At 38.9% G+C, this 26,961-nt stretch overlaps 1 protein-coding gene across 9 annotated transcripts in view; it reads right to left on the reverse strand.

Annotated features, from left to right (window-relative positions):
* Window positions 1-371: 371 nt before the first annotated feature.
* rgs3a (regulator of G protein signaling 3a) overlaps window positions 372-26,961 on the reverse strand; it is a 115,174-nt gene continuing 88,584 nt past the window's right edge. For 7 of the 9 annotated variants that reach the window (XM_041970494.1, XM_041970493.1, XM_041970491.1 and 4 more), the window contains 5 exons: window positions 14,299-14,369; window positions 4,852-4,953; window positions 3,798-3,859; window positions 2,690-2,856; window positions 372-2,588 (listed from right to left, as the gene is read on the reverse strand). In XM_041970494.1, the coding sequence (XP_041826428.1) occupies window positions 2,388-2,588; window positions 2,690-2,856; window positions 3,798-3,859; window positions 4,852-4,953; window positions 14,299-14,369 (603 nt within the window). In that variant the 3' untranslated portion in view covers window positions 372-2,387. Of the gene's footprint in view, window positions 2,589-2,689; window positions 2,857-3,797; window positions 3,860-4,851; window positions 4,954-5,256; window positions 5,732-9,310; window positions 9,408-14,298; window positions 14,370-26,961 lie in introns of those variants that run through there. The other 2 variants (XM_041970499.1, XM_041970500.1) reach the window with 2 other exon arrangements.

The raw sequence follows: 26,961 nt of genomic DNA on the forward strand, positions 1-26,961 counted from the left end.
GTTTTTCTTTTTAGGCAAGCGTGAAAATTTTTCATTTGTGCTATGTGCCATCTTCATTTAATCCTCATCAGTAAAACATATACTGATATTTATACAGCTTAACAAATCTGTCTTGCATTTGCAGAGACATTCTCATTTCATAATTTTCAAGCAGAGGCTTAAAGAATAGGCATGAGGATCAAACGGTTAAACCTTAAAGTTATTTATCATCAAGGATATTTTAACCACATATCAAAACACTACAAGGAAGTTCTGGCAATAAAAATGCAGATGATGGCAGCCAAATGACAAATTATTTCTTAAAAAAAAAAAAAAAAAAAAAGAACAACCGCCTACAAATGATGGGAAAAAAATCCACACAGCACACATTATTCTTCATCAGTTGGTTGGTTTATTTATCATTAGCAATGACACCAAATGTACTCTACTGTTTTCACTTGCTATCATAGGAGATGCATTTTGAATTGTAAACAGTGAAAATGATAAAATGCATTTCAGAAAACTCCTTACAAGCAGTGTATGACCAGGGAAAAGAGCAGAATGGAACTGCTCTTGCTCACCTTTCCTCTTTTTTTTCTTTTTTTCTTTTTATTTTTTAAACAATGCATGTCATCTTATAGCTTTGAGACTCTCCTATGTACATAGATACAGCTGGGTCCCACATTCATTACCAGCAGAGACCTATTGGCTTCTTGTTTTTTGTTTGTTTTTAATGTGTTAACACATATTTTTCTTAAAGAATTATATTTACAACCCTAACTCCACACCCTCCCCTCCATCCCCCAGCTGCCTGCTGCCAGGGGTTAACACACAGTTAGAATCACTTGCTTAAAATTTATTAAACTACTTATGCTTCTTGAAAGTTTAAGTTGTAAGTCAACCTTATAGCCTTAAGTATTTTTTCTCTTAACAAATAAAGGTAATACAGCTCAAGCTCTCAAGCTGTTCTGTCTTCCCCATTAAAAATTCAAAATGACCCAAATAAATGAACAAACCAAACATGATAATAAAATAAAATAAGAAATTAAAAAAAATATTGCACTTAAAGTTCAGGACAGCACTGAACCTGTTTGGTGGTTAAGAGTGAAGTAATAGCTTTTAGCTGAGTGCTCCGAAGGACATGGAGGTGTCTGTAGAAGCATCCAGCCAATAATCTAAATAAATACACATACTTTGTACACAAGAAGCTTTTTTTTTTTTTTTTTTTTTTTTTTTTTGTCCTCTGACTATGAAATGAGCAACCTCTCGTGTGTTGTCCTGCAGAACATTAGAGTGGAAGCTGAAACCCTAAAGCATTTAAAAAAAAAAGAGAGAAAAACTGGTGTGTAAAAAACCATAAACAGTGGAGAAGATAAACCAAGCTGCAACCTGTTATAGCAATGTCCTGAGAATGCTTCCTGATTAGTCCAGAATAAGCTACAATGTAAAAGGAGATTCTTCTTGATTTTTTTTTCCTTGTTGTAAACTGTCTTTGGAGGCAGGAAGCAAGTCATCTTTTTTTTCCCAATCTCTGGCTTTGAATATGACTATTTATGTTTTTGAATGTGTGAGTGACACAAATCTGTGTTTCATCACAGCTCCAGTCCATCTGAAGTCATACATTTATGTTCTTTGCCCATCTCAGCTTCCGTCGTCATCCCTGCTGAAGCCATCCAGTCTTGAATGAGGTGAAAGTATAGAAGCTTTGAGCGGACGTAGGGTTTAACAGATGCATGAAGAAATACAGCCACGATGGTCGTTGTAATTCAAACACCCTTCCATCTTCAAAGCTTGGAGTTTGATGAAAAGACATAAAGAGAGGGGACTTCTGTGTCGTACCAAAAGCATTGAAGTTGCTTCACAGAGGAGAATGTGGTGGAGCAAAAGGAGGGGGATTAAAAGTGGGAGTCTCAAAAGAAAGACAGGGGAAAAAGTGACAAAACAGTACCGGACTGTCTTCATGTCTGCAGGGTTTTTGGTGCAACCCCTCCTTTTCTCCAGTACAACTGGAAAAACATACAAATTAATGCATCTTTTGTCGACTTACACATAAAAAAAAAAAAAAAAACAGTGATCAGACAAGCGTCCAGCTCCTGCTGCAGCCCTTTCTCATGGGCTTCTGTAATTTTAGTAACATCCATCCATTCATCCAGCTTGTAACTGTGTAAACTACATTCCTTTGCAGTGCCATAGCTTTGCTGCGTCCTCTCACACCAAAACAACAACAATAAAAAAAACAACAAAAACATGATGAGTAGGATGACACAAACATACACGCTAACACACACACACATTTAAAAATTAAAAAGGCAAACAATGAAGCTCACATCCCACACCCACGCTTTGTGTTTTTTCAAGTCTGCCCCTTGTTTCTTTCGTCATCTCTTTCTTATGTTCTTCCTCATATCTTATGACGAAGATGAAGTGGAAGTGGTGCTAGCCTTTTTTTGGTTGATTAAGTCCAAGTAGAGTTCCGAGCGCAGGAATCGGGGGTATGAGTCCTTCTCCATCAGCCCATATATCCGCCTCTGCGCTAGGTCAAAGCAGGAGCGTGTCACATTCTGCAGGTTGTCCTTTGTGTGATCTCTTGTGTATGAATCCAGATTCACCTGCATAGAGAAAAAAAAAGGTAAGTGTGAGGAAAACAATGCAAAATGCATGTTTTTCTCTTCATATACAAGCCTGCATTTTGCATTGCACTCGATCTTACCTCTTTACAAGACTGGATAGCGATGTATTCTGCAAAAATCTTCTTGGCTTTTGAGGCCATCTTGGACTGCGACTTGATTTTTTTGTATTCCTCACATGCTAGCCAGAATTCCAGATTCTCCTCGCTGAACTCTGTGCGCAGGAAAGCTCTGAAGGCTGCCAGACCATCTGAGGGAAAGCAGAGAGGAGGAGAAGAATAAACAAAGAGCAGAGTTGACTAAAGAGCCATGGCAACCTCACAGTAAGCCCTCCTTGGAGTTTCAGCGCCTAAAATAGCTCTCTGAGTCTTTTGGAGTCATGTGGTTGTAATAAAGTGAGGCAGGAAAAAAGAAAAACACTCTTGGCACTTATCAAAGTGCAATGCGTCCTCTAGGTGACATCACCCCACTGACTACAATATTCAGCATAACGGATGTACTGTCTCAATACGTTGTGAGTGAACAAAGACATGACTGTTTTTGAGTAAAGGGAAATCAGACTAACTTTGGCAATCTGTTTTTTTTGTTTTTTTTTAAGTCTCAGTCCAGTTAATGATTTGAGGAAGAGGGCATCCAGTAGAAAGAATAGCAGGAAGCCGTGTCCACCCACAGCTCTTTAATGCACCTTTCCGTTCCCATGAATCACCCACACTGATAAGCTGAGCCAGTGCAGGCCATCATCTCTTACCTCATTCTGGTTAGCAGAAATGAGGTAAGAGGTGGAAGAAAGGAAATTAGATGAGGGAGAATGAAGAGGCCAACAAAGATGAATGTGAAACAGATGTGCTGGCTACGTATCAGCATTCTGCTCTGGAAAAGAATTGGGAGCCAACTAGAGTTGTGGGATACAAAAATAGCAACAGTTTAGTTTCACCTGGTCTTGTAAATCATGGACTTTGTCCGTTGGGATTAGCAAAATGTGCTGCAAGCTGCCAATTCACATAAGCAGTGTGTGTGTGTGTGTGTGTGTGTGTGTTTAATCCATATATTTGTACATACATACTTTCTGTTCTAACAACCTCCCCCGATCTACTCAAGCATGCATTGTGCGCCTGACTCTTGTGAATCCAAAGCAGGAAGAGGAGGAAAAAAGAGGGCAAATACAGAAAAAGGAATTTAAAAGAAACTTACATTTGTGTGTCAGTAGCTTGTCAAGTGAATCCCCCCATTTCAATGCTTCCTCTGGGGTTGGCCTGCAGATAAAAGCAGAGCGATTCTTTAACAAGCCCATCTCAGCCAAGTTTCTCATTGTGTGACCCATCCGCAGGTTTTGATCTATGCTGGGTAGATGAGAGGAGATGTGGACGATGCTTCTCTGCTGCTTCCCTCCACACTAGTCTGACACATTCAGTTCTGCCTTATGACTAGTTGAAACACTAGGAGCCATGAGTCAGTCTGCTCTACTGTGGTGGGGGTTGGCTTTTATACTCCCTCTCAAAGCGAACTGGAAGGCAATAGGAGGAGGAGCTTTGACCAGCCAATCAGGAAGTATTGTTGGATTTTGAAGACCTCCTACCACCAATGCTGCCTGTCTGCCCCCTGCTGCCTCTAATTCTTGCAATGAATGCCTCTTCACATTGACTATATAACTCTTAATGGAATCCACATCTTGAGCCCCATCTGTGCAATTTAGCTTGTAATTGTGGGAAAATTATGTTGTTATTGTGTAATGAAGATGAATTTGAGAACTTTTCTGTATTTTCTGTACCAACATTGCACTGATAGATTAATAATTTTTAAAGCATTTAACACCTTTTCTTAATCGTGTGTCTTTTGAATATCAACATAAGCACACATTTTGGTGTAATAAAAGCCATAATATATTAGAAAAATATGACTAAAACTACTTACAAGTAATTTTGTCTCTAAATGGATTAACTATACAAACAAATAACACTATTGTCACAACTCACTATAATTTGTATTCAATATATTTGTTATTTTTAAAAAGCAATAATGAATTTTTCTCAGCACATTTCAAAGCAATTTTCTGCATACCATATTTTTTTGTTCACGCATTCTCTCATTCATTTTATGAATCCCACATTACAGGCACACTCCCATCTCTCACACTGCCCACACGTCTGTCTTTCAACACAGGGTCATCACCAGTTGTGTCAAGATCCACAAAACAGTCTCACACTCAACACCCACATGCACATGCTGTCAGGAAGTGGCCACTTACTTGACTGACTTCATAGATTTGTCTAACTTGCCGGCTGGGTTGCTTCCTGGGGACTCATTCCTCCTCCGCAGGAAAGCCAGCCGATTCTTCATGTCTTTGGCCCTGAGTGGAGGTAAAGAAGAATAGGAAGATGGAGGAGAATATGAGATAGATATATGAATGAAGAGAGAAGGGGGAGGGGGGATTTGGGGTAACACAAGGGTGGATGAGGATGAAAGAGATGATAGAGTGCAGAAAGAAAGAGGACAAAAAGAGACAAAGGAAGAAAGTATCAAGTCTCCGAGTCCACAGTCCACAATTGAAACAGTCCCAGGCATGGAGTCACCAATGAAGCTTTTCAGCGTTGTAAATCCATTTCAAATTAAACCAACAAAAACCAGAAAAAAAGAACATAAATGTGTGTACATTCTAGTCTTCAACCGGTTATGTTGATGGGGCCGAATTTTCCAAAAGGTGACTCTCTCTATATCCTCGCTTCCAGTCAGCGCCTCTCTTGTCAATCTAATATCTGGCACAGTAGAAGTGTCCCTGTCAGGTTCCTTGGCAGGGACTACGCGAATGTGGCAGGGAAGGAGGAGAGAGACTCAGTCCTCACTCTTCTGTTTCATCACACCATTCACCATGTGCCTGCAGGGTTTGCTGTAAGGGAGCTGACCCAGGGCACAGGCAACAGGGCACAGTGACATCCCCACTCCTCTGCGGCTTTCCTTCCAGAATCAGCATCCAAAATCTTCCTGACCACCCACTTCACCAGCCTCACCTTTCCCCCCACCAGCTCACGCACACAGACACCCTGCTGCACATGCGTCACATAAGGTAATACACTAGCCCATGGTACTCCTGGGGTCCGACAGGATTCTGCGCATTCCCATAATCCCATGGTATGTGTCCTGGCTTTTCCCGACCTGGAGCACGTGCTGCCTATTTGGGATGTGACCTCACTCAACACCCATTTCCTGAGTCCCTGCTTTTGATTTCCACTGTGGATTGACTGGCCTGCTAATAATGCAGCACAGCATTGTGCGCTCGCTCGGCCTAATCACTGCAAGCTGTCCCAACCTGCAGGCCTCAAGAGAGCATGTACACCCCAAATTAAGAAACAGAGCTCCCAATTATAGACACATGTCATTCAAACATGCACACAGGAGAATGGAGCTGCAGATTAGCACAAATACTGTACATGAATATACATGGACAGTGATGAAAGAACACCCACACAACCATTTCAAAGAGCCCCTCTGCACCTGTGCCAACTCATGCCTATTTGACTGGTGCTTTCATGCCTGTCCCAGCTGTTGGAAAACTCCACTAGAGTGTGTATGAGTATATGAAGGGAAAATGGGAGGAGGTAATTTATGCATGCATAAAAGTGAAGTGGTCTCACACCAGAAGGAGAACACAGTCATATGTTGATGTGAGTTTTTCCGACTTCTGAGAGGCAGGAGAGGTAAAGACATGCCCATACACAAGACGTGACATGAACTTATGAGCTGTTGCAGGGAGCAGCTAAAGAGCTCCTTTTATGTCAGGATGAGTGAGACTTTCTGTGAACAAATGTGGATATGTTTGGGGTTGGGAGGGCCTATGAGCTGGCGTGCAAAACTTGACTCAGTTGATTCTTGACAAAGTCACCTGAATGAAGTTTCCTAATTAGTTACTTAAAGTTGTGAATGCTCATTGAAAAAGAGCATATGATGAGGCATGTACAAAAAGCCATTTGCTTCAGGTAACAGAAGAAATGGAAATTTCAAGGAATATCTTAACCTCTGCACACCGCCAGATGACTCATCCATTGATTGAAATATCACAAGTGCCCTGCATGAAACAGCCTCAACTCCAGATGCTTAATGGCTGAGTAGAAATATAGGCCTCTGGTTCAAAAAAACAACAGGGTGCTCTAAAGCAATATCCCTGAGAATAGCTCATACTTGCAAGCCTGAAGGATATAAATACTGTTATAAAAACTCTCATGCTGTTAAATAAACTCATGACACCAGAACAGGATTTATTAGATAATTCTATTTTTAGGCAGCTCTTGAGGCAATTAAGATGGGAGCTGTTTTAACTAAAAGACAGCCTCTGTCTTGCCAGAGCATGTGAGTTAAAAAAAAAAAAAAAAAAAAGAAGAAAGAAAAAAGAAAACAAGACTCATATTTTATGAGGACTGGAAAGTATGCTCCTGGACTGACAAAAGATGCTTTATTATTTATGTCTGGTTTTAAACAAGCACAGCCCGTGTGACAATGATGTCATAACACACTTTTAGGAAAATATATGTTTCTCTCCTGCCACCATGTGGGTGTCATTGGATACTGCAAACACATGCAGCTTACATCACTCTATAAGTTATTATTCCCATCTAATTCTAAAGACTTAAACACATGTCGCCAGTATTCTTGTAAACAGTAGAAACGTATATTGATGTTTATTTTCAATGAATGCAAGCTGGTCAATGAGTTCTTTTTGCAATGAGGTAAACAATTTGAAGAAGGGCCATAAAGTGAAGCTCCTTAGCATGGGCACACACTAAACGCATCCCAGTTTTTCAGCAGTCATGAAGAGGACTTAACTCGTGCCTCTGTTCTTCACATGCACAGGTTGATGTTGAAGAAGGGGTGCAAAATCAACTAACTAAAGAGTAACAAAAGCAAAAGCCTTCTTAATACAATTAACCTCCTTCTCCCTTAGTGTCTATTTAATATTAGATTCAAATGTTTCTATTCCATTGAGCCAAATTTTCCTTAGCTTGGCCTCACCACTTAGGACCTGTTTAAATTGAGAATGTTTTTTATGTGAACGCTTCATAAAATGGCCGATGGCTCCTGATGGATTAAAAACAGAAGAAAAAAAGGAATGCTGCACAGTCACGTGCAGCAATTGTCATGAGGACTGGAAGTATATTTTTTAAGTAAGCACAAGAAAGTGCAGGTGGACCTTTTTTGGAGTTATTTTTTTTTTTTTCAGAACTTTAAGTGCTCTCTGTACTTTTGCTCTTTAGGTACTAATATGTTTTCTCAATCCAAGTACTTCTCCATTTATAGCTGCAACTTCATTCCACCTTGCTACATAACAGTAGCTTCTGCTACTCTCCCCCCAGTCCTAATATTATTACCATGTATCACCTTCCATTTGATTTAATACAACCAGTTACCCCCTAAACATAACTTGATCCTCTAAAAGGTTAACACACGTTCTGTCAAAGATTATCAAATTAGGATGATCTTTGATCTACAGTAACAAGCCAGAGAATTCCACTACACTGCTCAACAAGTCTGCAGCACAGGCATAGCATCTACACACGCCTGACTGGCCGCTTGCGTCTATATATAAAAGAACATTCAACTAGCTTGACCGAAAGACCAAGAGATCTTTTGCTCTGCAATTATCTGCAGCTTTCCATACTCTTTATTCCCTCTTTGCTTGGCTCACATTAGTCGCTCTAATAGTGCCCCTTTGGCTATTCCTGGTGTTCTGAAAAGTAGGCCGCACTCTCAGGGAAAGGCAGCACATGGGGAAGGCTGCAGACAGACATAACGCATATCACATTGTACCATACATGCACAATTTCATCCCATTTATCTATTCACTACCTGAGGCTTTGTTTCTCACAACAATCAGAGATGTGGGGAACGGCAAAACTACCCAAAATGAGCAGCATTCAAGCCTGCTGTCGGTCTCTCTGACACTTTATTGACAAAAGGCCATGTGTTTGTGAAGTGAATACAGGACATGACACACAAACAACCCTGTGCTGGCGTAAGCCTGTTTGTGTATTTTTGTTTGTGAGAAAAGGTCAAGTTTAGTGTCAGAGTGTCTGTAACACTATAAATAAATTATTTAGTCTCCGACTAAAATGATAGAGGAACAAACTGTGAGCATTTGTACTGAGATTTCCTTACAGACTAAACAGTTGAATCCAGTAATTAAAAAAGAAAAAACAAAACAAAACAAAAACTTCAACAGCATGGCATCCAAGACAAAGCTTGAAAGTGCTTCATTACCAAGTCAGAGTCACTGTGCAATATTCCTAGAAGAACAATGACAAGGGGAACTGTCCTAAATTTAATCCATAAATATAAAGCCATTACGTCCACAGACTCCGTCAATCAAAACTAAAAAAAGAAAGACCTCTATTTCTGAGCAAACTCACCTTCCTAGCCACAAAGACCACATGAGCAGTCCTATTCCTGAAATCCAGGCTGTGTATTATAAGAAAAAGGGACAGCCTCAAGTTATAAGTTAAAGCTGCTTCTTCCAAAATAGTTTCAGAACCTCTGCCTCAGGGGGAGATCCTGCTCCCTCACTGCGACTGTCAAATGAGATCCAACTAGAGGTCAGATAGCCTCACACCACCCAGGGAGCAACTATTCTTGCAAGACGTCAAGTATCCCCCACAAACACTCCCTTTGTTCAAACATTAGATGAATCCACACAGATTAGTCCACTGCTTTGCTCTTACCTTTCCAGGTATTTTTCTGAAAAATCAACCATATTGTTAAACATGGATGCCGGCATGAACGCAGCATGTGCTGCATGTAAGCATGTGACAGGAGTGGCGGCGGTCAGGACCCGGAGGTTTGTTTGGCAATCACATTCCTCTAACCCCCGAGAGGCTCTGGTGAAGCTTTATATAGTCCAGGGGGTCTGGAGAGGGCGGACCCTGGATTCACCCAATCCACATGCAGTGTTTAGAGGATGGATTCCTTCTTCTGAGGCCTGGAAGGTTTTAGTTGAGATAAAGTTTGTCTTTCTAGCAAAAATTTTAAAGTGTAATGATTTATTCTCATTTCCAAAGAAGCAAATAGTGGTGGAGCCTTGATAAAAATGCAAGCTTTGCACTGGATCTGTGGTTGTTGGCATGGTACTACAGTCAGTGTCAGACTGGAATTGAGAACTGCAAAAATACTTGAGGATGAGATAGTCTCAATAGGTTTTAACTAAGAAAAAGCAGGTAATCCCTCTGGTTGGGCTCAGGCGCTGTTGTGTTAATGCTATTATATGTCATTGGATAAATCTTATAAATGAGCGCCAATGGCTGAAAACGTTAAGCTTTGTGGTGGTGCTATCAAAATGGTGTAATTATGACACAAATGCTGTATCCCTAGTTTTCTCCCATTAGATCCACACATAAAGACTATAAATTCAGCTTAGTTGGAATTCTACAAGGCTGAGATACTTTAAAAGACTGTACAAGATTTCCAGCTTTATTATATATGAGTTAAAAGAAAATCCCATATTATAAACTGAACAGTGATTTGACACTTTTAGATTTCTATAGCCTGGATAATGTGGAGTTCACATAAGAGTAGTAACTTTAAGTGGTTGAAATAATCTCAGCAGAGATTTTACATTGGGGTCAGGACACATTTGTCTTCTTTAAAATGATCATTCACCTTGTCCAACTTTCACACAGAAAAGCGTCTGAGATATATCTTGGCAGCAAACACAGGTCTATCAATCAGACTGAATTTAGATCCATTATAATCACTAAAGTAATGGCATCCCAATCTTGTGAGTTTTTACATAGTTTATAACCAGACTAAAAACTAATTTAGTATGTTGTAAATTAAGTTAATAAGCTCACCATTCTTCATACGTTACCCTAGTGCCCCAGTTAATGTGATGTTGGTTCATGGCTTTACTGTACATGTTGCTGAACCACTGGATTGACTTTTAAAAGGAGATAATAGAGTATGGTTGCTGAGGCAGAGATCGTGCAGACAATCCCAGGAAAACAGCTGTGCCAGATCCAGAAAACTAAACACAGGAAGTAAAATGTGCATATAGATGTGTGTGTGTGTGTGTGTGGGTGTGTGTGTGTGTGTGTGTGTGTGTATGTGTGTGTGTGTAAGAAAATGGAAGAAGGTGCACAGAGTTAGGGAAAAGAAAGCCGATGTGAAAGAATGTTCAGGAAAGACTGGATCAAACTGAATAATGCATGAGTTTAGAGAAATCTATGAACAGCCATGCTCCAGTGAAGTCATGGTTTAAAAAGAGACAGATGAAATAGAAAAGTATGTTTAAATTTATGCTCATGACCAAATAGCAATTACCTTTGCCTAATATGCTGTTGGCTCTTCACAGGCTGTAAAAAAAAGCTCTAAACAGCCACTGCATGGACTCTAAAAGACCTCTGAAGGTGCCCTGTGGTATCTAGCACCAAGATGTTAGCAGCAGATACTTAAAATCCAGTATGCTGCAAGTTAGACCTACTAGTCAGACATCTTCCGGCAAAACTAACACTGCATCTCTTTGCGTCACTGCTGGTAAGTGCTCTTTTCTGGTAAATTCTGTTTCAAAGGTTTTCAGTCCCAGTCAATTGACCCATTTCTCCTTATCAGACAGTGCTTAACTTCTTTCTGAGAGTCTTCTGGAAACAAAAACCTTGTGTAAAGAAACTGATTCTAACTTGCACCTATTCAAAGTGAACTGGTTTGTACATCTGTAAAGGTTAGATCCAGTCTGCACTCTAGTGTGCAAAGCATGAAGGCAAAAGAGACAAGTAGAAATCTATAAAGTGACTACTCGTTACAGCTAGAAAATCATTTGGTCAGAGGTCAGACAGTACATTCTTAAATGGCTGCATCTCAGCATGATTTCACCAGGATTGATATATTCCTTCTACAGATGGATGTCCATATTCTTCCTCCCATGGCTCTTTTTATATGTTCCATATCTGTGTCATACATCTGGAGGAAATTATTTCATTTCCTCATTTTTGGCTGGAAAGCCTGAGATTTCTAGCACCAACATATTGAATTTGTATTCCTCTGAGTTACACAGAAAGATATTGTGTTGTGAGCATGTTTATTTCTGTAACTTACTGTGATTGAGAAAAAAAAATTGCCCTTGTGTCTGGTTTACAGAGCGGCATAATGAAAAATGTCAGGAAACTGGAGAAAAATACAGAGCAATAAAACAAGCCACATAAAAGACAACAGACTCATGAAATTGAGAGTTTAGTGGAAACAAGGCTCAGTGTGTGAACATGAACAGTTTCCACATTGTTCTAAATCTCTGTGAATGATTCTCAGTGTATTTACTTTTGATGACAGAGGAGAGTATCATCAATGACAGAAAGACATTTTATAAACAAAAACAGATGATACTAAATTATCTTCAATGCAGCTTTTATCAGTAACAACTATGACTGGTGTCACTCTGGACAGATGTGAATGGAGACTGCACCTGGAAGTTGCCATAAGAATCAGTCAACATATAGAACAAGGAAGACAGTAGAAACTCCCGCATGATAAAAAAAAAAATAAAAAATTCCCAACAGACTTGCTATTCCAGGATGTCCAGGGTCCTGGACTACTGTAATGTTGTCCTCACAGGTCTCACTAAAAAGTGCTGTTTGAGTCCTCACTAAGACCAAAAAAGTAGATCATATAACTCCAGTCCTCAGATCTTTACACTGGCTTCCAGTCTATCACAGAATTGACTTCAAAATCCTGCTGTTAATTTGCAAAGCACTGAATGGTTTAGAACCAAAATGCGTTCAGGATCTTCTGGTTTGTTATGAACCAACCAGATCCCTCAAGTCATCAGGGTCAGGTCTACTTTCTGTTCCCAGAGACAGAACTAAACATGGAGAGGCAGCGTTCAGCTTTTATGTTCCTCACATGTGGAACAATCTTCTAGAAAACTACAGGTCTGCTAAAACTCTCAAACAGTTTTAAATCAGGATTAAAATCTTTTCTATTTGCTCCCTTTTATTAAAAACAACGGTTAAGTCCTCACACGGGAACTTTTATTTCTTGCATTTTATCTTTCTTTGCTTTTTTCTTTCGGTTTTAATTTAATTTCTTGCTTTGCTTCCTGCACCCTGCTATAATGCTTTTAATGTTTTATGTAAAGCACACTGAATTGTCTCGTACATGAAATGTGCTATACCAATAAACTTGCCCTGCCTTGCCTTGCCTACCATTGAATCTGTCGATCACAAGCTCTTTTCAGCTGCTGTGCAAGCTGCTGTGCTTTTTACCACATCTCTTTATGTGCTATTGTTACTAAAAACCTATTCAGAAGTACAATGTCAGTAATTCGTTTAAACGTGGCATTTTAATGATATGCTGTAGGGAAATGTGCTAATGTTAGTTTTATTTAATGGCAATGTCTTGAAATGTTAAGTTTACTCTTGAGATTTTGACTCCATCCATCCATCCATCCATCCATCCCTTGTGGCACTAAAACTCCATTGTACACATTTAAAATCTAACCGAATTTTTCCCATTTGGTTGGATGAATAAAAGAAGAAATAAATACCTGTTGCTATCGAGTAAATAAGTGTTTGTGAGTCACTGCTTATGACAACCAGTTCTGTGGCCTTGACTGATCATTACTGCTGCACTTTTTATTCTACACAAGATCAAACATTTCTTTCTGTTCGATGACACTAATATGTGTATAAAGTGTTTCAAGTCCATGACCAGAAGTAGTAAAATTTTCCCACATTATAAACTTTAAACATTCTTAAAAGAAATAAAGAACACATTTTCATCATTGAAATGAATGCTGTTCACACTGTTGTTGTTTTTTTTTTTTTTTTTCAAATAGTGACCAAAGACAACATAGTCCCGACTCTAAAAAAAAAAAAAAAAAAAAAAAAGCTGGGGAATTTTAAGCGCTTAATCTGCTCTTTGACTAAACAGCACAAAGAACAGTCTGAACAGGAGGACAGCCAACTAGCAGGCACATGGAGAGCTACTGTTTGACTGTCCATAATGCAAAAATAAAGTGTTTTCATCTTTACAGAGAGGAGAGTGAACAGCTGATGAATCACCAAGGCGTTGAAGGACATATCAGTCACACACAAATACACTCAGAGACACAAACCTCACCCCTCTGAGAGTGGGAGGCACATATGGTGCCACACACTTCAGCAGCGCACCCACCATTTACCACCTCATTAAGAAGATGATCACCAGTAGTACCTGACTTGCTTTAACTTTCGCTTGTATCAGACTCCTGTTTTTTAAGTCTGGGAGTGTGTGTGCTGGAGGCTTTATGCAAACCAACACCAAAGCCTAATTATGAACACAAGGGTTTAATTTAAAAATGCTAGTGAACATTAAAGGGTGAACATGTTCTATGATAGTAAATTCATTAATCCAATCTTATCTATGAGAACGTATTATTGGTTAAGTCTTAATGTCTCAATAAAACCCCCATAAACTGTAACAAAACACACAATCCACCATCTGCTTGGACAAAAGAAATCATTTTCAAACAATGGATGCTAAAACCGAATGTGATATGTTTGCCATGTTATTGATTAAATTAGCACAGCAATAAGACTCATAGCTGAACACTAATTAAAGCTGTCATTACTCTGGGATTCTCATTCTTCACCTGATTTAATTATTCACAATCAAACCAGAGTGAAAGTGAAAATGGCCCCAGAACGCAAACGCAACACAGAGACTGTAATTTGTGAGGACTTACAGGTTCTTGGATTTCTTCTTCTTTGTTCCGTCAGGGCCGACCTCGCAGCTACAGGGGGATCCGGCACTCAGCTGAGGGGAGAGGAAGCAGAGGACACACTGCATCATCCACCCTCCACAATCAAACAGGGCCCTGAGGGCTCCTGTAGATATTTCAACTAGCTCCTAGTTGACTTTTAAACTAGTTAATCCTTGGAGTGTCCAGTTGAGACAGACTGAGAGAAGCCCAGTGGGTAACACATACAGCAAGCCACCAAAATGACTAATCCACAGCAGCAGTCCACATTGTAAATTCCACAAAGCTCTCTGAGATGTGTGTCTGTCTCTTGCGCAATAAAAGCTCAGTGTGTACACAGTGGATGGTGTTTGTAAACGGTGTAAAACAAAGTAAGGAAAATCTGTGAGAATGAGAGAAAGAGCGTGAAAGACTACAGCTGTTGTTTCTGCTGGCCTCCAGCTGTGCCCCAGGCTTGAAGTGTTGAGCCAAGACCCCTGGTTTCACATTACAATTTCTGCCAACCCAGCATTTTGATTGGCCAGGAGGAAAAGGGAAGTTGCTTCAGGGTGGGGAAGGGGTCAATCTCCACTAATCTGATGGACTGAAGCTGCCCCATTGTATGTGTATGTGTGTGTGTGTGTGAGTGGCTCTAAATAATGAGCCATTGTATTACAGGAACACACAGATGAATTTGAGCTAGATACTGACCACAGCTGGTAACACATGGTTTGTGTTTTCCATCACTGTGGGACCCAATCTGAGATTTTTTAAGTGAGAACACGTTGACGAGGAAAACGTGTTGAAGAGGTAAAAGTGACAGTCTTCACCAAAAACACTGACATCTTTGGGCAATTTGTGGAAAAAGACACAATTAGTATCAATATATCTACCATTGTTTGTCATTGGAAATCAAGCTATTAGACTTCTGCTACTTTCTCTCCTTTCAAGTTCATCAGCTGATTCAAAAGACAAACTTTAAGAGAAATACTCCTTTAAAAGATTAAAGCATTTCCTTAAACAAGCTAACTTTTCCATACCGGTTACAGCAAGAACTGTTGCTGCGAATACTAAAACCTGAAACCATATCCCATTAACAATTTTCTCACAAGCTATAAAACACAAACATACCAATGTGTATGTGTAAAATACTTTTGTATGTCTTGCTAAGAGTGTATAATGGTCACTTTGCATATGTGGGACTATTATTGTATTTAAATAAAAATGCTTAGCTGGTTGAGTACACATTTCCTGCATTATGCATCAATCAGTGAGACACCCTGAGTGAACCAGCTGCCCAAATTTATACCCCTTTGCTATGCTTATTTATTGATTATTCTTGAGCTTAAAAGACATTTAAATGACTGAAAATCCCAAGGAACACTAAAATAGAAACATGTTTAGTCATTATTTAGTTTCTTTTTCCATGAACATCTGTTTCTTTGAAATCTCTTTGTTTTTGTGCCATTATTCATTGTGCATCAGGTGAATAAAATGGTTTTGATGAGCCTTTTTTATTTTTAAACTTCTTACTTACCACAGTTCCTGTTTGTTAATGAATTCCTTGCCCTACCAAGTTTCAGTCCAATTTTAAAATGCAGTGTCTTTTTGCAGGCTCATCTATTTACATAGCTTTAAGTCATGGAACAATCTTCTTTTTCCTGGGTTATTATGGTAAACAAAATTTTAAATTTTACTGTAAGTCTGTTCCAACATCTGTGTTTGCATTGTTATTTATATCTCCCCTGGTTTCTGTCAGCAGGACTGCACTGAAACTAAATGCTGGAGCTGTTAATTAGACCTTCTTGAATGGTGATGTGGGGGTGAATACAATGTGTTAATGTCCTTTAATCTCCAATTTGATACTTTAGCTTATAGCTGGTTTATCATGTTATTGCTATTGTCTGTAGTTGTATTTTGTATAGTAAAAGTAATAACAACAGGGAGCCTGTGTCTGCTGTATTCTTCCCTACCATAACTCATTGAGGATGTCATTGTAGGAAATGTACAGTGATGCATCCCAGCTTTGTGATTTAAGTTTCAGTCGACTGTGAGAGTTGAATGAGTGCATGTTAGGTGTTTTCTAAAAATAGGATAAGAGCAAGGAAATATATTTAGAGGTGCTGTCTGATGGGGTACAAAGACCCATGAAATCTTCATCTCTCTCGTTATCTATGTGTCTGTGTTTATGTGCGTATACATGACAGCTTTTCTATATCCCTGGTGTCCCACTGGGAGCCCACTGTACTTGTGAAGTCCAACAACTATGTGGGAACAAAGACTTTATTCTATACAGATATATTTTGCACTGTATAAAGAGCTCTTTTTTCTTTACAATCACACATCAATGAACATACAGGGGGCATACAGGGGATATCAGAGTCTAGTCCATGGAGATTTTGACACATGGAGGAGCTGGTTATCAAACCACTGATTGTCATAATTAGAGCACATTCACACCGGGGGCCTTGGTTTGATTTGGCGGAGAATTTTGAAAATTTTCGCTACTTCATTTGGTTTGGTTTGCTTTCACACTGCACTTAACTCAAGTGGATCAAACCACCTATACCATGTCACGCACTTCTAACACCTGATCGCTAGGGGGAGTATTCCCAAATATGGCCGCTGACTAAGAAGAAAGACGAAAACAATTCAGCTTATTGATTGGCCAGGACTGAAAACTGCAAGTGAACAACAGAATAAAAACATATTTATTCAGTGCTGGAGTTTCTGTTTTTATTATGGCGTTACGACCTAATGTGGTTGCACAATGGTGTGGTGTTGTACCGTGGCCTCACAGCAAGAAGGCTGCTGGTTCGAGCCTTAGCTGGGGGGGTCGAGGGTCAAACGGGGCCTTTCTGTGTGGAGTTTGCATGTTCTCCCTGTTCATTCTGGCTTCCTCTCACCATTCAAAGACATGTATGTTAGGGTAATTGGTCCCAACTCCAGTCCTCAAGGTCCACTGTCCTGCAGATTTTTTATGTGTGTCTGTATCAACACACCTGACTTAAATTAATGGCACAGTAGAAGACTTGTGCAGAGATCCATTTAATCTGAATAAGGTGTGTTGCAGCAGGAAAACACTGAATACTGGCAGGATATTGGGCCTTGAGGACCAGGGTTGGGGATCACAAAAATCTAATCACTAATCTTGGGGAATTCCCTATAGAGCTCCCAGCCAGACTTCCCCTTGAAACTATACAAAACTATTGGAAAAAGGTGCAGACGTTGTCCTCTCAGACCTAATGTCAGGTCAGCCTCGACAGCTAGGTTCCATCTGAGTGAGATCCACATGGCTACACAAACAGGGAAAGTGTGAGGTCTGTTGAAGTAGCAGGTATTTTGTATACAAGTTTGCAAACTGCTTAAGTTAAACTAAGTTTAAGTTAACAGTAAAAAAGGAAAAACAAAAACGTAGGGCTAATGATAGATCAGAAAAATAAAAATCTTTAATTAGAGGTATACCTTCTGCCCTCCTGCCTTTCTGACACAGATACACACAGTGCCAGACCTCCTGTCTACACCTGATAACAGAGCCACAAATCAAGATACAAGGCCTATGAGGGTGAGGATGCAATACATAGTACATCAGTGAAATTCTACCTGAGCGGGTTTGTTATGGACGGAAACAAATCATTACATGCCCACACGTGTACCAGCCTTTAACAAGTTCAGGCCAATAAAGGACAGATACATCACTCATATATTTTCACAAGGGTTAAATAAACTAAGTAGCCCTAAAATAAAAAAAAATAATGTCCCAGAAGTGGCTGCAAAGCAATGTGCACAATCTAACCAGCTCAACCTTACATTGTACAAAAATAGCTACACTTGAAAACTTGATGCTTTATAGTCATGTGTGTTATTAACAGGGAAAGACACTATAAGGCCGAGAATATGCATGCTTTTTAACTTTGCATTTGCATAGGTAACTGGCTCCATTTCTACTGTAACTGTTTGCATACTATATGTGCTCTAGGCTTGAGACTGAAGAATTCTACTGCTGTAAAACATCACAGAACTCAGACTGGAAAAAGCTGCCAAATTGGTAGGGAGTTAACAAAACTATGAACATGGTGAGAATAGAGGAGGTTAGCATTAGGTTCATTTTGAGATTACAGCAGAAAAATATTGCAGATGTAAAGTCTGTAAACCAAGCACACCTTGTCTTAGATCATTTCTCTCACTTTTGCCTCTGTTGACCTGTTTCCTTACATCTTTTCAGGTCTGTCCCTACATCACCCCTACCAGTTACTTGTTTATTGCACCATGCAAATGTAAAGAATTCATTTCTCAGAATGAGTACAAACACAGGTATGCATAATTTAAAGCAAGTGTACTCTTGGACTAAGCTTCTTTTCTTTCATCTATATATATATATATATATATACACACACATATATATAGGTGCTAGCAACAGCAACCATGTAGAATAACAAATTTTTTTCCATATAACACAGTGGTGCTTGAAGGTAATTTTCCCACAAATGTGATAAATAGCGTAACCATAAAAAGTAAAGCAAAGAAACAAGACAAAAACATTTTTACTATTGATATATTTGCTGTGGAAATAAGCCAGTATTATCTGTGAGTGAAAAACGATTCTTCCCTTCCAGCATCTGTGTGACCCCTCCTTATCAGCAAGAACTGCAAGTGACTTTGTTTTTCTAGTCAATATATCTGTCTGTTTATTTCCTTATGTAAAAAAATCATTAATTTAATTTATAATTAAATGAAAAAAAAGCTACATGAATATAAAAAGTTTAAAATGATTTATAAATTTCCAAGCAGCACTTTAGCTTTTAGTTTAGAACTTTATGATAATGTTTAAACGTCATGCAGTTTTTGCTTTACAGACCTATTCTTACATTTCTACTTTCATCTGTGTTTTCTCTGGCAGTGAAACCCTACCGTGGCCTCAAACACACAGAAGAGACTTGCACACACACACACATACGAACCCACACAGCATGGCAATAGTCAGCAAAGTATAAAAAAAATCAGAAGTCTTTCCTAAAAATAACTATGGTATGTGTGTGTTACTCATATGCCTCATTGAAAACAGCAAGAGAGCACAGAATCTGCCAAAGACCACAGATGATATGAGCCCCCAAGGCACGAGATGCCGATGTTGACACAGTGTTGCAGGATAGCGGTGCAGATACAGATATAGATTTGACCAGATACATGTGTGAGGTGCACATGCTTTTAGAGCCATGCAGGCACGTGTGACAGAAATCATATTGATGGACATGTCAATCACAATGCTAAAATAAGCCAATAAAAACATTTGTAGACACACAGGCACACAACATGAATTTTGAGTCAACATTTAAGAAGATTTTGTGTCTGTGTGTTTGTGTGGGAAATCCGCCTAACACTGGATTTCAATTCCTTGATAGGGAGGCCAAAAGTATCTCTCCATTTCAACAAACGCATTCTTCAGTTGCACTGCACTAACAAACACAACCAAACAATATTCTAAACACAGATTAAGAAACATTCTTGACCCAGTCAGACCAGACTCCAAATCCTCCACCAGCCTAAAACCCAAGAGGTGCATAAATGAATCTGGTCTTTGTGTATTTAAAGTCCTCACCAAACCCTGCTGCTTTTCTTCATCAGCCCTCCCTCAGGCTGCTTCCTTCTTTTTTATTCCCTGTTTCTTTGTTTATTTGAAAACAAAATGTATAAGCTTGAGTTTGAACAATGTTATTGGGACCCAGACAATCTATGACTGAATTTAATGAGGTCTTAGAATGGTACTCCTTGTTATAGCCCAGTTTCCTGGCATTGTGTGGCTCTGCTACATGATTGTGTAGTATACTTTATTCAGACTGATGTAACAGCATCTTTCATGACCATGCATAAGACTTGATGCTAATCAGATTTGAAACTAACACAATTTTTGACAGTTAATACTGTAAAATTTATAAACATTACAAGATTTTCAGGCTGCTGTGACCCTCCCATCAGTAACTTCTGTATGGCGTGGTCACTTCTACACACTTCTACACATTTCAGTGTAAAGAGATAAAATGATCTCTATCATCAGTTTAAATTAACTTCCTCAATGGTTATATGATCTGTTGGCATCTTATGGGGTCTAATGTGTTTCAGTTCATTTCATTTAAAGTGTTGTCCATTAAAATCTTTGTGATAGTTCTATCTGCAAGATAAAAAAAATGTTGGTGGTGTTGTGCAATGTTGCTTCTCAAAAACTAGTTCAAAGTTCAGTTCACATTGATCAAAACTAAAATAGTTCATGTTCATAGCTCACCATTAGAAATCCTGGACTAAGTTCACGGTCTCAAAATGAACAAGTTCAAATTCATTTTTTACCTATAATTAACTTAACTAAGTTCTGATCTTATTGTATAGTGTTGGGCTTTGTGATACTTATGACTTGTGACTTTGTGCTGTTTAAAAGTCATCTTTTCTTTTGTTTTGGAACATCCCTTTCTGTTAATGTTTCTTATTTACCTATGGCAGTGTTGCTGCATATAGTACACATACTGTATCTATCTTAACGTGTCTGTAACTGTCCCAATGCAGCTATGTCAGCTATACATGCTGAATTTATGCCTGTGACTGGAGGAGAAATCACTGCAATTTCTGTCTCTTTGGGATGCATTCAGGCACAATTTATCATGACAAGTTTACTGTCACCAAGCACATTGTTCAATACCATGAGAAAGAGCATTTATCAGCCTTGTTCAACTAAAGTCACAGAAAATGATGAATGCCACTCATGACGTGTACTTATTTAATGTATTCATGGACAACACTGCCTCTGTCATTGCAGTTTTCTGTTTGAATTTCTTTCTATTGAGAAACAATAAAAAGTTCCTTCACCATTTAATGGACCATCAATGTCATAAGATGCATATTCAGTGCTCTCTCTGCTTTGGCTGTCCTGGGCTCTGTGCTCTGTGGACCTGCCGGGCTTTTGGGGCCACAAGCTCCCCCCCTGTCTCCCCCCGGATGCTTCGGGGTCCCCTTGCAAGCACACATTTCATCCTTGTTGTATGGTCACACATGCAGGTTCACGTTCAATCGTGCATGCTAACAAATGTGCTCGTCTCTCCATCCACTTCCTACTAGATGTTGCAGATGTTTGTGTGTTGGTACGTCTCTCTACAGGTACGTTTGACGACTGTTGTACTTTTCATATCATCATTATCCATATTTTCTTTATGTATCATGTAGTACTGTGGTAGTTTATACTGTTTTTGTGAATACTAAAGTGACTTAGGCAGTCTCAACAACTTTAATTTCCACATTTCAATTCTGTCCTTTTCTCTTTTTCTCTCTTCCTCTGTCTCCCTGTCAGGTCCGGCACTGACATGTTAACTCTAAAGAAAATAAGATTATAATAAAAAATAATAAAAATTCCAAAAAAAAAATATTCCAAGTTTCCTTTGGTAAAGCAAATCTGTCCCACAAAATGTGGCACACATACCGCCGTTCTGTATGCTGGACAGGCCAGGGTAAATAAACTGAGTGGAAAACATTAATCACATGGTTGCTTACATATAACTTATTAAATCAGACTCCATAATTTTCAGTCAGGATCAACGAGTCACATATAAACTTTGCATAAAACACAAAATCCATATTTGTATATTTAAATGTTGTCGCAAACATAATATAAAATTGCAAATGATCAGAGCTCATATTTCCCTAACCCACCACAAATACATTTTAAACTCCCATTTTCCAGGAAATCATTTAATAACGAGCATGAGATAGAAAACAGTAAGTAAAGGATGAGATGAGTCAGAGTTTCTGAGACCACTCTGAGTTTATCAGGACTGTGAGATACATGTTAGTAGTTTACAGGATAACGTGAGAGAGAGAGCATTAGGTAAGCCAGCTGTTTTTGTTTGCTTTGTTTTTTTGTGGGGTTTTTTTTCCAGAGGAAAAAAAAAATCAGACTAGCCTACGTTTAATCATTCTTTCATTTGTCAAAAATGGTTATTTAAAGCAAGGTTATCATTCACGTTGCTTCTTTTTTTTTTTTTTTTTTTTGTGGAAAAAGAAATATCACATCATAATAATAATATTAATAATAATTTTCAAAAAAATGGCTTAAACTGGCAAAAATATCATTCGGATCTGATGGTTCTGTTTTGAAAAATAATTGCGTTAACATTTGTATAGACAGTATTTAATCTGAAAATAACAAGACACAGCATGTTACTTTGGCAGTTTCTTGCTTTTGCATATGTTTTCATTTCTTTTTGAGACAGAGAGATGAAAGAAAGTAAGAAACATAAGACAAAAAACTGATCTGGCTCCCTCTGAGGGGAACTGCGGAAACAATAGACTTTATATGAGCCAGAAAATGCAAATGTAAATATAAAAAAAAACTTTAAAAAATAAAAGAGGCAAACTGATGTGAAACAAGAAGACATGGGAAAAAAGACCACAGAGCTCCTGAGTGGGGGAGTCTTAGATTATCGGGGAATCTTTTGCAAGGCTTCACTAAATATATTCATAAAGATGATCCTTTTATTTTCCTTTAGCCCAGCTTTTTCCCACAGGTCATTTTACAGGTTGTTTGATATCAAAAGCCTTGGGCAAACATTCCTGATGTTTTGCCATTTTATTTTCTTTCATGTGTTATTATATAACTGCTTAAGTGCCATGGTACTTTTTTCTTCTCTCATTGTTTAAAATGTGACAGGAAACATTTGTTCAACTACCTTTATAAATAAAAGGAAATGTGGGGTTAGAATAAACTATGGGTTGTTCCTGTGGTTGCATGATTGTGTAATGATTGCGTATGAGGGTATATTTTTGGGAATGTGCAACACGTAACTTGATGGTCGATGTTATCTCACAGCATAGTAACTACAAAATTCAGGAATTTCTGATGAAATTAACCGTGTCCTAGAGGCAGGATGCTGACTCGTTCTAGCTCAAACCGGATGAAATAGGTGTATTGTTTGCACGACTGTGTGTTCAAATGAGGATGTGGGATTTTAATAAAGAGCGCATGCAAAGCATATTGTGTGTGTATACTGTGCTGAAGCTGACTTTCCTCTGCCTCCTGTTTTTCAACACCTACAAGGAGACAGCGGCTTCCAGCACAAGTACTTCCCATGTTACAGGATGTTAACGAACAATCACTTCTCTGCACTGCTATAAAAGCCTGGCAGGTTCCTCAGGCCTGGAACTGGTGTTACCATTAAAACATTTTCTGACCAGCAGATGACCTTTCAGTGTGGAATTTTAATAGCTGCAGCCTTGCAGTAATATCCAAAACTGGCACTTATGCACTGATTGCCAATAAGGAAAACCACTGAGCAAATTATTACTGCAGCTACATTGAGGCAAGCCATAAAAAGTGATTTCATCAATTCGGGTGTTTGCAGGTAAGCTCAACTTCTGTCAGAAAAATTTCACTATCTATTCTTTTTTTTCCCCCAATTTCCATCTGACAAACAAAAGCAAAGACCACAGAACACAGAACAGCAAACATCTGATACAAAGTAGAGCAAACAAAGCTCATGTTGCTATATGACTAATTTAACATGAAGTAATAAAAACCAACAACTATAATGTTTAAAATCTCTGATGAGAGAGAAAGCCACCTTCTTGGCTTTACCTTGACACAGTCCCAGGCCAGATTATCGAGTGGGCATTGGGAGCACGGGCCCAGGGGTCCACGCCCACCTGGGGCCCACAGTAAAAAGAAAACATCTTCTGATCAGAAGCTCTGCTTGCCAACAGGCATACAGGCATATGCTTGGGCTCCCCCAAGGTAGCAGTAGCAGTGCCTGTTAAGTAAACAAACTGGTGAGAGCAGATTTATCAAAATAAAGAAAAGCTATCTGTCTGTCAATGAGAAAAGAGAGAAGAAAAAAGAGGTCAAGACAGTGGTAAGAAGTGCAAATAACAGCTAATTTAGTTCAGAGCAGCTCAGTCTGTCCCCCTGTTGAGTTCCTGTGTCATGAGACTGAATATAAAAACAGCTAACTTGGATAATTAAAGCTAAACTATCAAGCTATGAATCCTGAGTTATAGAATTTATAGAAAAGAAATCTGATAATGCACTACTAAAGTGTATGGATGGAAGATACTAGAAATGCAGTTTGTAACTGGTTATATTTTATTTTGTGTCCAGTAGGCTTTATGATCCTGAAAACTGTACTTTTTATGTGCTGTTTATGCTATGAATGTGTTATCATTAAAAGGTAATGCCAAAATATGGACATTTAGGCAGGACCAGCATCTTTCATCCACCAAAAAGGCTGATTTGATGCAGTAAATGGTGGATAAAGTAAAAAGCTACAATATCTACAGAGAGGAGATATCACCAGACAGGAAGTCCAGGGACAGACAAGAGAAAGACAATAACAGGCATCTGTTTAAGAAAGGACATGTAAATAAGAAGGGAATGATGAGAAAATCTTCAGACAGACAAACAGAGCAAATGAAGAGTGGAAGAGAAAAAAAGACCAAAAAAATCCCCTGCAGAGAGAAAGACGGAGTCAGAAGTCTGTACAGAAAGTTTTTTGTCCTAGTCAAAAAGAAAACCAAATCTCTGGCCATTATGCAATACTTTCCATTTAATATCAGGTACATCAAAGTTATAGTTAAGCTGTTAAACTGTGCTGTTTTCATCCTTTCATCACAACAAGAGGAGCAATATAGAGAGGAAAGATGGAGAGACAAATACAAGGAGGCAGCCCTGGAAAGATGAGCAAAACTATACCAGGAGACGGGAGAGGAGGACAGATAAGAGCCATAAGAGATAGAGACTGGAAAAAAACAGCAAGTACTGACGTAAGCCAATAAATTGCATTTTAATCCAGCTGTGAAAATGCACATTTGCAGATGAAGGAGGGCTAAAAGAGAGAGAGAAAAAAAAGGGGTAACCAGCTTGATGCATATCATATTTTGAGCCAGATGACATAGAGGATGGGTTTGTCACCTAACATCATGACTCACACTTCTTGAATGTTATTTCAGGATGACAAATACACTTCATGACCTCCAGACAACACTTCTGTCTTGTATTTGGTTTAACAGCCAAAAAAATGGTAAGGAAAGTAAGAAAGCATCAAGCTGAGCCTATGCACTGTGATAAGATGGTTTCTCTTATGTACACACAAACACACACACACACACACATATATATATATATATATATATATATAATGAACTTATCTGATTAACACATTTATAATTATATAAAACTTTACAGTGAAAATTAAACAAAAGTGCTGCTGAGGAAGTCAACGTGTCCAGGGTCCTGACATTCATGTAAACATTGTATTAATGCTACAAGTTTCCACAGCTGCCAGTCTATATGTACACAAAGAAGATGTCTGCTGTTTTTTTGCCTTTGCTCATTTCTATTGATCAAACAGATGTGCTGTGGTACTGTGTGTGTTTTCTGTCATGCCCACTGTCCTTTACACAGATATATTGATTTTCCTCTGCAATCAACTCTGTTGTGATCTTGCAGTCGTACCATTAGCTTCTGTCCCCATCCAACCTCTGTACCTTACAAACAAGACACCAAAGCACAACAAGGGTCCTGCCTCAGTGAGAAAGGGCTAATCTGAAACATGGGATATACACTCTCATAAAACATACGCTAATCTGACTCATCCAACTGGATTCACAATAAAAAAGGGCCTGGAAAAAATGCCTGAAGGTGTAGACCTGGCCTCCAAAATTCCCATTTCCTAATCTGAGTGAGCATCCACAAGATGCCCTGAGATGGTTAACCAGTTAGAAGTCTAGTGGTTTGATCTCCTCCAGTCATCACCATTTTCCTTAGGCAAGATGTTCAACCTTTAAATAGCTTCTGATCTGTTACTGTTGTGTGACAGAAAAAAAGAGAAATTGCTTTTACTTGCTTACATCATGTACAGGTCGCCCAGTGAATCAGTGGAAATGCGTTCCTCACGTTTCCCTGCAGTGCAGTGAGTCAACATTTATGTGAAAGATAAGCATCGAACTGGCCAATTTGCTTTGATCCCTGCAGACAGCTCTGCAGTCCTGAACTCTGTGTGGTAACAACCGGAGCAAAATGTTTATGATAACTGCTTAAAGAGGTGGAGTGTTTGGATATGGAAGTGTGTCTTTTGGTCAAATAACAGTCGTGTGAATTTTGTTTGTTTACCATAAAAATTTATAACTACCACAAATGGAAAAAAAAAGAAAAAAGCAAATAGGCAAAGAAGCAGAATGAGAGGAAATGTTAGCCTTTAAGAGGATAAGAAAGAGAGATTCCAACCAGGGCAGCTTAAAAATGATGTGGGTCTGACACCAGCTCATATAAGGGTTGTGCTTCACCTCCCAAGAGACAAAAACAACACGTTACAGTCATGGAATATCTGACCTTGATGTTGGCCTCAATTTGTGCACTGACAGACAAGATTAAAGCATCTGCTCTCTGTAATTTCAAAGTGTTAAGTTCCAGTCATCATCTTTGTTTTGTGAGGAAACCAAAAGCCTTAATGGTTGTAAAAAGTGCATTTTCTTTTCATCGGGCTCTGACTTTGAAGAAGTTAGATAACTGAAAGCAAGAAAACAGACAGAAGGTAAACCATGACGAATCCATCCAGCTAGTAGGTTAAGTGGATTTTATAGTGGATTAGCTGAACACCAGCAGGTATGAATTAATGCAGAACTGTTTGTTTTTTGTGG

The sequence above is a fragment of the Melanotaenia boesemani genome, chromosome 19 (assembly GCF_017639745.1).
Source record: "Melanotaenia boesemani isolate fMelBoe1 chromosome 19, fMelBoe1.pri, whole genome shotgun sequence".
Classification (NCBI taxonomy): Eukaryota; Metazoa; Chordata; class Actinopteri; order Atheriniformes; family Melanotaeniidae; genus Melanotaenia; species Melanotaenia boesemani.